The 12,759-nt window shown below is 44.8% G+C and overlaps 1 protein-coding gene across 2 annotated transcripts in view; it reads left to right on the top strand.

The window, feature by feature from the left end:
* The first annotated feature begins 2,694 nt into the window (after positions 1-2,694).
* The window catches only part of TUBGCP5 (tubulin gamma complex component 5), a 119,506-nt gene continuing 109,441 nt past the window's right edge, over positions 2,695-12,759 (top strand). Inside the window, exons 1-3 of one of the 2 annotated variants that reach the window (XM_081103198.1) lie at positions 2,695-3,383; positions 8,314-8,367; positions 8,485-8,593. In XM_081103198.1, the coding sequence (XP_080959324.1) occupies positions 3,163-3,383; positions 8,314-8,367; positions 8,485-8,593 (384 nt within the window). In that variant the 5' untranslated portion in view covers positions 2,695-3,162. The remainder of the gene's footprint in view (positions 3,384-8,313; positions 8,368-8,484; positions 8,594-12,759) is intronic. The other variant, XM_081103199.1, reaches the window with a different exon arrangement.

The raw sequence follows: 12,759 nt of genomic DNA on the forward strand, positions 1-12,759 counted from the left end.
AATTTCTTCACTGATACAGCTCCTTGGGCACTTGAAACTAAAGAGAAAATGAACAATGGGACTACATCAAAATAAAAAGCTTCTGCACAGCAAAAGAAACCATCAACAAAACAATAAGAAAACCCATTGCATGGGAAGACATATTTGCCAATGTCATATCTGATAAGGGCCTAATCTCCAAAATTTATAGGGAACTCATACAACTTAACAAAAGGAAGATAAACAATCCAGTCAAAAAATGGGCAAAGGACCTAAATAGACACCTTTCAAAAGAGGACATTCAGAAAGCCAAGAGACATATGAAAACATGCTCAAAGTCACTAATCATCCGAGAGATGCAAATCAAAACAACAATGAGGTACCATCTCACACCTGTCAGACTGGCTATCATCAACAAATCAACAAACGACAAGTGCTGGAGAGGATGTGGAGAAAAGGAACACTTGTGCACTGCTGGTGGGAATGCAGACTGCTGCAGCCACTATGGAAGACAGTATGGAGTTTCCTCAAAAAACTAAAAATGGAACTCCCATTTGACCCAGTGATCCCACTTCTAGGAATATAACCCAAGAAACTAGAAACACCAACCAGAAAGGATATATGGACCCCTATGTTCACAGCAGCACAATTCACCATAGCTAAGATCTGGAAACAGCCTAAGTGCCCATCAGCAGATGAATGGATTAGAAATCTGTGGTACATCTACACGATGGAACACTACGCTGCTGTAAAAAAGAAGGAATTCTTACCATTTGCAACAGCATGGATGGAACTGGAGAGCATTATGCCAAGAGCATTATGTGAAATAAGCCAGTCAATGAAGGAAAAATACCACATGATCTCACTCATTTAAGGATAATAAAGATCATTATAAACTTATGAACAAAAATACAGAGGCAGAGCAGCCTCGAACAGACTGTCAAACTACAGTGGGAAGGCCGGGGTGGGTTGGGGGGCAGGTGTGGTGGGTAAGAGATCAACGGAAGGACTTGTATGCATGCATATAAGCATAACCAATGGACATAAGACACTGGCGGGTAGGGGAGGCCAGGGGATTTTCAAGGGCGGGAAAAACAAAGGAGACATATATAATACTCTCCGTAATACTTTAAGCAATAAAAAAATTAAAAAAATAAAATAACCGTAAAAGACTTATTATGGGTGAAGAGAATAAACATGGAAAATGTGATGACACCTATCAAAAAATTATCAATTTCATAAGATCTCGAAATTTAAATCGGCGACAGTTCCCTGCTTTCTTTTTTTATTTTTTTAATATATTTTACTGATTTTTTACAGAGAGGTAGGGAGAGAGATAGAGAGTTAGACACATCGATGAGAGAGAAACATCGATCAGCCGCTTCCTGCACATCTCCTACTGGGGATGTGCCCACAACCCAGGTACATGCCCTTGACCGGAATCGAACCTGGGACCTTTCAGTCCGCAGGCCGATGCTCTATCCACTGAGCCAAACCGGTTTCAGTGTTCTCCGCTTTCTTAAGCAAATTAGTGAATATTCGGCTTGTCCTACTATGCTGAGGTTGGTGGTTATCCTGCTCCAAGGTTCTTATGCAATTCTGGGACTTTTAAGAAGAAATATATCAGTCCTTAATAACTAAAAATCAAGACACAAGCCTGTTTTTTGACACTATATGGTCGCAAGATTTATCCTTCATGGATGATATAAAACACAGAAATTAAACTTAAAACTGCAAGGAAAAGATCAGATTATTACAAATATGTGTGACCAAGTCAAAGCATACAGATGTAAGCTAGTTTTTGGGGGAAAGCAGTTGAAAAAGGAAGATTTAACACACTTTCTGACCTGCAACCTGAACAAATTAAGTTTAGGTGAAACCACATCGTATCAAAAATACGAAGAAAAAAATTTTTGTCCTAGAACTGAATTTGAAACAAGATTCGCAAATTTTAAATGTTTGGAAGACAAGTTTTCTTCAATTTTTTCAATATAGAATCAGTACCTAATCAAATGCAAATGGAGGTAATTGAAATCCAGTGCGATTCAGATTTGAAGGCAAAATTCAGTGAAGTTGGTATGCCTGAATTTTACAAATATTTACCTGCCAGGTGTGAAAATACTCGAAAATTCGCATATGAAATTATTTGCATGTTTGGAACTACTTATCGGTGTGAGCAGTTATTACAATTATGAAAAGAAATACGTCTCCTGTCAGATCCAGAATTACTGACGCTCACCTGGGGTCAGTTTTGAAAGTGATCACTGCGAACAAGATTTCTCCGAAGTAGGAAAGAGAGTAGCAGAGAAGGGATGCCAAGTGTCAGCAAGAAAACATTAATTTTATCATTGCTCTTGTGCTTTTCGTTTGTACAGCATACTTTTCGAATTAAACCTATGTTTCTATGAAAAATGAAGCTTTTGTTTTTTTGCAGCCCACATAAACTTAAACCTTATTTGGCCAGTTAGCCTTTAAGTTTTCCATGCTTGGTTTTTAGATTGTCTTGGGATTTTTATCTTGTCACATAACTACAGGAATGCAGTGTAATAAACCACACGAAAACCTAGTTCCCTAAAAGAAAAAATAAAGGTCAATGTAATAGGTTTCAGAACGGTTATGCGCAATAATTAACAAAATTTAAAGGTACAGTTATAATTGCGAACAGCAAAGAGGACAGCTTTGGCTCAGGGTGAATAAGACCCTCTCTGGCCACCAGGAGGCGCAGCGCTTGGCGCCGCCACGCTGGCTGCGGTGCCGCGATCCCGCGGAGGGAACGTCCCCTCCAGGGGAAAACGCTGGGAGAGGGCACCTCGCAAATTGGCCTTTTATTATGTAGGAATATTATATAGGACCCCATGCTGTACTTTACATCCCGGTGACTATTCCATAGCTGCACGCCAAGGCGCCTGAGGAGGCGGGTGGCGGACACTGAATGACAACGAACCAGCGGCTCTCAAAGCAGCAGCAGTGAAACCAACCACGGTCACCCAGGGGCTGGCTTCATCCGACGGACAAAAGCGGCGACCTCCCCGCGGACGCTCCTAACTGGACGCGGGGAGACTGGAACACACACCCTGCAGCCGCCAGCGGGGACCCGCCCGCCTATCGCGAGAGCAACCTCAGCCTTTCCCACACCACACGCCGTGGGGCACGAACTCTCGCGAGAGCAGCCTCTAACGCGGAATGCGGTGGCGGAGAGAACTCTCGCGAGAACGAATGCCACCCCGGAGGGTACTTGGCGCCGGGGAGCCGAGAAACATGGCGCGGCCAGAGCCGTCCAGGCGCCGGCTCAACCCGCAGCTGGAGCGCGACGTGCGGGAGCTCGTGCGCCACGTGGCGGGCCTCCGGGACGACGTGGACCCCAACTTCCAGCTCTGCCTGCACTTCGCCTGGTCCAACTTCAGGTGTGGGGCGCGGGCCGGGGAAGGAGGGCGGGCGGTTTTGTCCGTGTCTCGTCCCAGCATCCGGAACGGTTCCCGCGCACCGGAACGGCGCCGCCTCCCGGGCTTCCGATACCGGTTCAGATGCGCCCAGTTTACACACCTCGTCAGCGCTCCTATTTCCTTTATGGAAGATGTACATTAGACAGTACTGTTGGGATTATTATCTGTAATGGAATTTTATTACTAAAAGAATGTTAGTCGGTATTAATATTATACCAGTTTAATTTAAATAGAAATCTTGAATACTAAACAGTTTTTCAAAATCAGTGATCTAGAGTTTCAACCTTAATGATCATACATGAAGTTCCTACTTAGTTTACAATGAGAATAGACAACGAGGTAAAAGCCCGCCAAGTTTCTAAAATAATAAACTCAGTTCTTAGATGTAACTTAACAGAATGTTTTTCTTACAGATTGAATGAATTATTTTTTGCTTTTCGTTTTTTATTTTTATTGAGCTTATTGGGGTGACATTAGTTAGTAAAATAATGTAGGTTTCAGGTGTACAATTCTATAATACACCACCTCAAGTCAAGTCTCCTTCCGTCAACATTTATTCCCTCTTCTTCCTCCCCCCACTTATTTTTATTTTTCAATTACAGGTGACATTCAATATTGTTAGTTTCAAGTGTACAGCATACTAGAAGTGGTTAGGTATTTGTGTAATTTCCAAAGTGATCTCCCCGTCAGTTTAGTGCTCACCTGGCACCATGCATAGTTATTACAATGGTGTTGACTAGACTAGAGGCCGACTCCCGGGTCTGCAGCCGACCTGTGCCCTCTCGCAGTCCGGGGGCCTCAGGGGCTGCGGGGAGGCAGAGAGGCTCCCGCCACCGCCACTAAGCCTGGAGCCATGAGCCCGGCTTCTGCATTGAGCATCTGCCCCCTGGTGGACAGTGCACGTAATAGCAACCGGTCATTCAGTTGATTTGCGTATTGACCTTTTATTATATAGGCTAGAGGCCTGGTGCACAAAAATTTGTGCACTGCGGGTGGGGGGGGGGTGGTGTGTGGGTCCTCAGCCCGGCCTGTTCCCTCTCGCAGTCTGGGACCCCTCGGGAGATAACGACCTGCTGGCTTAGGCCTGCTCCCGGGTGGCAGAGGGCAGGCCCAATCCCTAGGTGCAGCCCCTGGTCGGGCTTAGAGCAGGGCCGATTGGGGAGTTGGGGCGCCGCCTCCTGTCATGCACAGAGCAGGGTGGATCCTGAGATTGCGATGCCACCCTCAGTCACGCTCAGGGTAGGGCCAATTGGGGGGTTGGGGCACCGCCCCCTGACACACTCAAGGCAGGGTCGATGGGGAGGTTGCGGTGCCACCCCCTGTCACGCACAGAGCAGGGCCAATCCGGGGGTTGGGGCGCTGCCCCCTGTCACGGACAGAGCAGGGCCCATCAGGGGGGTTGGGGCTCTGTACCCTGTCACGCACAGAGCAGGGTCGATCAGGGGGTTGGGGAGCTCCGCCCTGTCACGCACAGAGCAGGGCCGATCAGGGGGTTGAGGAGCTCCCCCTATCACGCACAGAGTAGGGCCGATAGGGGAGTTGGGGCACCGCCCCCTGTCACACACAGAGCAGAGCCGATCAGGGAGTTGGGGCGCCACACCCTGTCACACTCAGGGCAGGGCCGATGGGGAGGTTATGGCTCTACCCCGTCACACACTGAGCAGGGCCCGTGGGGGGGGAGGGGGGCGGGCATTGGGACGCCGCCCTCTATCACCCACAGAGCAGCGCCGATCGGGGGGTTGGGGTGCCGCCACTGTCACACTCAGGGCAGGGCCGATGGGGAGGTTATGGCTCTACCCTGTCACACACAGAGCAGGGCCTGTGGGGGGGTGGGTTGGGGCGCCGCACCCCGTCACACACAGAGCCGCAGGGCGATCAGGGTGTTGGGGCGCCGCACCCTGTCACACACAGAGCCGCAAGGCGATCAGGGGGTTGGGGAGCTCCCCCCTATCAGGCACAGAGCAGGGCATATCAGGGGGTTGGGGCGCCTTCCCCTGTCACGAAGAGAGCAGGGTGGATAGAGAGGTTGTAGCCCTGCCTCCTGTCACACACAGAGCCGCAGGGCGATCAGGGCGTTTGGGTGCTGCCCCCTGTCATGCTGATCCCGGTGCCGGGAGACCTCGCTGCTCCGCTGATCCCGGTGCTGGGAGGCATATTACCCTTTTACTATATAGGATAGAGGCCTGGTGCATGGGTGGGGGCCGGCTGGTTTGCCCTGAAGGGTGTCCTGGATCAGGGTGGGGGTCCCCGCAGGGGTGCCTGGCCAGCCTGGATGAGGGGGTGATGGCTGTTTGCAGCTGGTCACACACCCTTCAGGGTGGGGGTCCCCACTGGGGTGCCTAGCCAGCCTGGGTGAGGGGATGATGGCTGTTTTCAGGCTGGCGTGTGACTGAAGCTCTCATCCGCTCCTTTTTTTTCTTTATTTTTTTTATTCTGGGCCAGCTTTAGCTCTGAGGCTTGGCTTCAGCTCTTAGGCCTCGGCTGCTGAAAGCAGGTATCTGGTTTGTTTGGGTTCTATAATCGAAACACTGTTTCAACTCCAGCTCTGAGATCCCAGCTGGCTGAAAGCAGGTTTCTGGGGTTTTGTTGAGCTTCTATATTTGTAACAATGTTTCAAACTGCAAGCTCAGAGGCCGGCAGCGGCAGGTGTGGAACGTTGGAGTCCTCCGTCACTGAAGCAAGCAAGCCTCATGTTCGCTTCAAGCTGCCTGGCTGCCGGCTGCCATCTTGGCTTGCAGTTAATTTGCATATCACCCTGATTAGCCAATGGGAAGGGTAGCGGAGGTTCAGCTAATTACCATGTTTCTCTTTTATTAGATTAGATTGGATTCCTATGCTGTACTTTACATCCCTGTGACTATTTCATAGCTGCCAATTTGTGCTTCTTAATCCCTTTCATCTTTTTCACCCAATCCCCCTCTGGCAAACATCAGTTTGTTCTCTGTCTCAGTTTGTTTCTATTTTATTTGTTCATTTTGCTCTTTAGATTCCAAATATAATGGTATTTGTCTTTCTCTGTCTGACTTTTTCACTTTGCATAATACATTCTAGGTCCATCGCTATTGTTACAAATGGTAAAATTTCATTATTTTATTTTATTGATTTCTTTCTAACAGAGAGAGAGAAACATTGATTTGTTGACCCACTTGTTTATGCATTTACTGGTTGCTTCTTATATGTGATCAGAGATTGAACTCATTACCTTACTCTAACTAACCTAGCTACCTGGACAGGGCAAGATTTCATTCTTTTTTACTGCCGAGTAATATTCCATTGTATATATGTGCTACATCTTTCTCTAATCATCTATCCATGGGCACTTGGGTTGCTTCCATATCTTTGCTACTGTAAATAACACTGCAAGGACAGAAACTAAAATGTGTATTTAAAATAATTTTTCTATTTATCTTTCTAAATGGCAGTAAGTAGATGGACGACGTCATTTTAGAGTTGGGAAAGGACTAAGAAGTTACTACCTCCTTTTATACAGTAAGCAACTAAATTATTAAAGGTGAATTAGTGTTCCAGTCAGCCATTTAGGGGATAGAACTAATGTTATTTAGTAGTACAATTTACTTCAAAGTTCAGATTGTTGGCTTTGATACTAAAAGAATGGAAAACAAGAGCCAGTGAGCTACACTGTCTATATATATAAAAGGCTAAGCGACTGGCCAACTAGCTGGCAGGTATGATGCACACTGACCACCAGGGAGCAGATGCTCAACGCAGGAGCTGCCAAGCGACAGCAACTTTGCAGAGTGCCATCTTACACTCCAGGACCCCTCAGGGGATGTCTGACTGCCAGTTTTGGCCCGATCCCCACAGGCCAGGCCAAGGGACCCCACCTGCCAAAGGGACCCTGCTCACTCTGCAGACGCCCTTTGAGCCATGGCCCCAGGTGTGGCCAGCTGGAAAGGGACCACGGGAGATTGGCTCCAGGGCGTGTCCAACCCTTCTCACCCCTCCAGTCACCTTCTAATTTATTTCCTTTCAATGTGCATGAATCTGTGCACTGGGCCTCTAGTAATTTTATGATGCTTTAATCCATCAGAAATATGAACAATTTGCATTTGGTTTTTTAAAATTGTGGCCATGTTGTAGGCCCTAGAACTTCAGAGAGAGGTGAAATGTAGTGCCTGTCCTTAAGGAAGAAAGAAATGAAAGTTAATTATATATGATGAGGATAGGGGTTCTTAACATGAGGGCCTGAGGATAGAATTCAGGTTCTAAATTTGAACAAGAAAAAGTTCACACTAACCTTTAACTAAAAAGTAGCATTTCTTTCAATTATGAATGAAAGCAACAAACAATATTAGCTTACCTATGAGTGTGTCACTATTAGAAATCACATTTCACATCCTATTATAGTTGCAGATATTTCTAATATTATTTATGTCTCACTTTAATGGTAGTTATGGACCCACTGCTAGATCTTACTTAATGCTTTAAAAAGGAATGTTTCTTACTTATCACAAACTTTTAAAAATACTTCACAACTGTATTTCAGTGTACTTGGTTTCCTTTGTATTTCATTTTATGATTTAAGAGAGGGGATCCCGATTCTTCCCTGGGCTTCATTATAGCATAAAAAAATTCGGAACAGTATAGGATGTGCTATGCTGGGCTTAAATACAGGGCATTATGGGAAGACAGAGGATCCAGAGGACAGGGTGGGGGTGGCTTGGGATGGCCTGCATTCTGAAAGTCTACTTGAGCACTCACTCTCTGAGATGTGTGGCTGTTTGCTCGGATGGCGGAGGTGAAAAAGCGAGAGAGGTGCACTGCTGAGTATAGCTGAGTGCAGGGTGTTCGGAGACATGGAGGGCAGTGATACCGGTCTGCTTAGCTAGATGACACAAGATTGATGTAAGAATTGCATTTTGTCTTCTAGATTTCATCGTTTCTTGGATGTCAACAGTCACAAAGTAGAAAAGACAATAGAAGGGTAAGTCAGTTTTATATGTATGTGTATATGTACATATTCAAAATATATGTATTTTTATAGATCTTTTTATTAATTTAACTTTCTAACTATCAGTACATTTTTTAAAATATGTTTTAGAATTTATGAAAAATTCATCATTCATTCTGATCTTGGTAAAGCTGCCAGTTGGAAGAGATTAACTGAGGAATTTCTAAATGCATCACTTCCGAACATAAAGGAAATAAAGGTGGGCATTATATTGTGAGATCTCCGTTGTGTATTTTACCATTTCCAATCTGATTACTGTCAGCTATTGTCTGTTAAATAGACCTTCATTCTCTTAGTCTTGTTCACTGGCTAGAGCAGAACACGCTAGGAACTGACGCAAGCATTGCCCTGAAGCCCAGTGTGCTTCAGGCTCAAGGTGAAAGAACAAGCACACGCTTGTTTATCATCTCAGCCCCAACCTGCTGTGAAAATTGAGATAAGAGCCCTGGCCAGTTTGGCTCAGTGGATAGAGCATCAGCCTGAGGACTAATGGGTCCCAGGTTCGATTCCAGCCAGGGGCACATGCCTGGGTTGCAGGCTTGATCCCCCCTCCCCTTCCCATAGGGGATGTGCAGGAGGCAGCCAATGATTCTCTGTCATCATTGATGTTTCTATCTCTCCATCTCTCTTCCTTCCTCTCTGAAATCAATAAAAAATATGTTTTAGAAAATGAAAAGAAAATTAAGAGATTGACACAAATAATAGCACTGTCTAGCTATCTCAGGTCTTTTAAATGGCTTCTCTGCACTTGGCAATAGGAACTCCCTGTAGAATGCTCATTAGATGCCAGGTGCTATTGTGAGCACTTTCCCTCATGGGTCCCCAAGATCACCTTCAGGCTTGATGATGCCCTAGAGATATTCACAAAACTTTAAAAAAGCTGCCCTCTCACGGGTACGGTGAGGATACGGTCAACGATGAGCAAAGGGAAAGATGCCTAAGGTGAGGCCCAGGAGAAACCAGCCACAAACTGTAACATATTCCTTTCCAGTTGAGTTGCATGGGAATGCCCTTAATTCACCCAGTGACAGTGTGTGACCACACATGCAAAGTGTTGCAAACCATGGAAGCTCACCTGAGCCTTGGTGTCCAGGGTTTATATTGGGGTGTCTTATTGCATGGATGTGCAGTGCCCATGAGGCTGACCTTAGCAACTCAATCTCCAGCCCCACAGCGATCAAACCGAGACCTCTGGCATAGGAAAACAGGCATGCGCCATGACTCACATTGCTGGCGTGCATGGTCTGGTGCATGGCCCAGAGCCTCTAGCAGACAAATCCCTCTTCTCCGCAGGATAGTCCAAGGGCTCAGGTTCTCTCTCAGGAGCCAGTCGAAAGCCAGTCCTGCAGACCTTTGAGGTGTTCACAGTTTGGGCAGTCTATACCTTCTGAGTTAACTTGTTTAATCTTCATGGAAACCCCTGTAATTATTGTTTTTAATACATTTTTATTGACTTCAGAGAGGAAGGGAAAGAGAGAGAAACATCAATGATGAGAGAGAATCATGGGGATTGAGCCCGCAATCCAGACATGTGCCCTTGACTGGAATCAAACCTGGGACCCTACAGTCCCCAGGCTGACGCTCTATGTACTGAGCCAAACCAGCTAGGGCAGTCCCCCCTTTGTCTGCACTGTGAAATTGGTGTCCTAAGGAAGAGAGCTTTAGACAGTTTAAGGAAGGGCTATAAAGGTATTTCTGGAAAAGAGAGAGCTGCAGTGTCTGAGTCCATGCCGTGAGGGTGAGCAACACACCCCATGTATTGTTCCTGCAAAAGAAGAAGGCACATCTTTTTTATATCTCTTGATTCATTGTGGATAGCTTTCTGGGTAGTCTGTAAAATTTAATAAACAGACCCTATGACACCATCATAGTAATAATAAAAATAATGGAAATGTTTTTACAGCACTTAGTACATGCCAGGCACTGTGACTCCCATAACCACCACAATCAGTAGATACTGTTACAGGACTCATTTTGGGAAGGCAAATGCTTTATATAACCTCAGTTTCATCTATACCAATGAAAATACCTATGTTTTACAAATAATTAAATGAAACAGTGAATGTCACTTGTGATTTTTCACCTTGACCTTTTCATGGCCATCCCCGGTCATCCTTCTGTGTACCCCCAGCAGTAGGGCTCCCTGAACACTGGGACCACATCCCTATCCCTGTGGTGGCACATCCTGGGTACTGCGCGTCAGTGCCCTTCCCTCCTCTCCTGGTGAACCACCCCATGCTTTAATATTAATTTTAGGCACCTAGAACAAAGTAGACAATAAATATTTGCTGAAGAAATAAATCTGTGTGATCCTTTCTGCCTCACTGTCCCTCTCTGCCCCAGTTACACAGGCAGAATTGATTCCCTTTTTCCCTTACTCTGACACCTTTGACACGTCTGTGGTAGTATAGCAATAACGTACAGTACCTGCCATAAATCCACCCACTGTGAATATACAGGTTACCAATTCTCAATAAATATGTCATTTCACAGCAGCAGTCGAGTTTTAGAACGTTTTCTATTACCCAAAAGTTTCCCTCACGCCCATGTGAAGCCAGTGCATGCTTCCATGGAAACACCAGACAACTACTGATGTGCTTGCTGTGTTTATGAATTTGCCTTTCTGGACATTTCATAAAAGAGATCATATAATATGCAGTTTTTGTGTCTGCTTTGTCCATGATGTTTTTGAAATTCATCCATATTCTATTTCTTTTAAAAGCTGAATAGTGTGGCATTTTATGAATATGCCACATTTTTCTTATTCACCTGTGGATGATATTTGGATTGTTGCCAGGTTTTGGTTAGTGTGACAAATGAACTTGCTCATCCAAGCAAACTTGTGTGGACATAAGTTTTCACTCTTCTTGGATAGGTTTCTTATATGGTCAGCTTATGTTTAACCTTTAAAACATAGCCAATTTATTTCCCAAAGTGGCTGTATCATTTTATATTCCCACTAGCAATGTATAAGGATTCTAATTTCTCCACATTCTTGCCAACACTTCTTATTGTTACATGTCTTTGTTATTATAGACATCCTAGAGAGTATCTCATTGTGGTTTTGATTTATATTTCCGTAATGACTGATGATGTTGGGTGTTTCTTTCATGTGTTTTTTTTTTTCTGTTTTATAATTTTTTTTAAATTATATATTTATTGTTCAGATTATTACATTTGTTCCTCTTTTTTCCCCCCATAACTCCCCTCCTCCCAGTTCCCGCCCCACCCTCCGCCCTCACTCCCCACCCACTGTCCTCATCCATAGGTGCACAATTTTTGTCCAATCTCTTCCCGCATCTCCCACACCCCCCCCCCCCCAAGAATAGTCAGTTCATTCCCTTTCTATGTCCCTGATTCTATTATAATCACCAGTTCATTCTGTTCATCAGATTATTTATTCACTTGATTCTTAGATTTACTTGTTGATAGATGCATATTTGTTGTTCATAATTTGTATCTTTACCTTTTTCTTCTTCTTCTTCCTCTTCTTAAAGGATACCTTTCAGCATTTCATATAATACTGGTTTGGTGGTGATGAACTCCTTTAGCTTTTCCTTATCTGTGAAGCTCTTTATCTGACCTTCAATTCTGAATGATAGCTTTGCTGGATAAAGTAATCTTGGTTGTAGGTTCTTGGTATTCATCACTTTGAATATTTCTTGCCACTCCCTTCTGGCCTGCAAAGTTTCTGTTGAGAAATCAGCTGACAGTCGTATGGGTATTCCCTTGTAGGTAACTGAGTTTCTTTCTCTTGCTGCTTTTAAGATTCTCTCTTTGTCTTTTGCTCTTGGCATTTTAATTATGATGTGTCTTGGTGTGGTCCTCTTTGGATTCCTTTTGTTTGGGGTTCTCTGCGCTTCCTGGATCTGCAAGTCTATTTCTTTCACCAGGTGGGGGAAGTTTTCTGTCATTATTTCTTCAAATAGGTTTTCAATATCTTGCTCTCTCTCATCTTCTGGCACCCCTGTAATTCTGATGTTGGTACGCTTGAAGCTGTCCCCGAGGCTCCTTACACTATCTTCGTATTTTCGGATGCTTCTTTCATTTTGCTTTTCTGCTTGGGTGTTTTTGCTTCTTTGCATTTCAAATCTTTGACTTGATTCTTGCGCTCCTCTGGTCTGCTGTTGGGTGTCTGTATAATATTCTTTATTTCAGTCAGTGTATGCTTAATTTCTAGTTGGTGCTTTATCACAACATCGAGGGTCTCATTAGATTTCTTGTAGATCTCATTAAGTTTATCGGCAGTTTCTCGAAAATTATTGAAAGACCTTAAAAGTGCGGTTTTGAGCTCTATATCCTCCATTTCTGTCATGTTTCTTTGTCTCCGCATTTTTTTGGTGCACCCCCTTGTGGTCTTTGTGC

This window comes from Myotis nattereri, assembly GCF_964212035.1.
Source record: "Myotis nattereri genome assembly, chromosome: 12".
Taxonomy (NCBI): domain Eukaryota; kingdom Metazoa; phylum Chordata; class Mammalia; order Chiroptera; family Vespertilionidae; genus Myotis; species Myotis nattereri.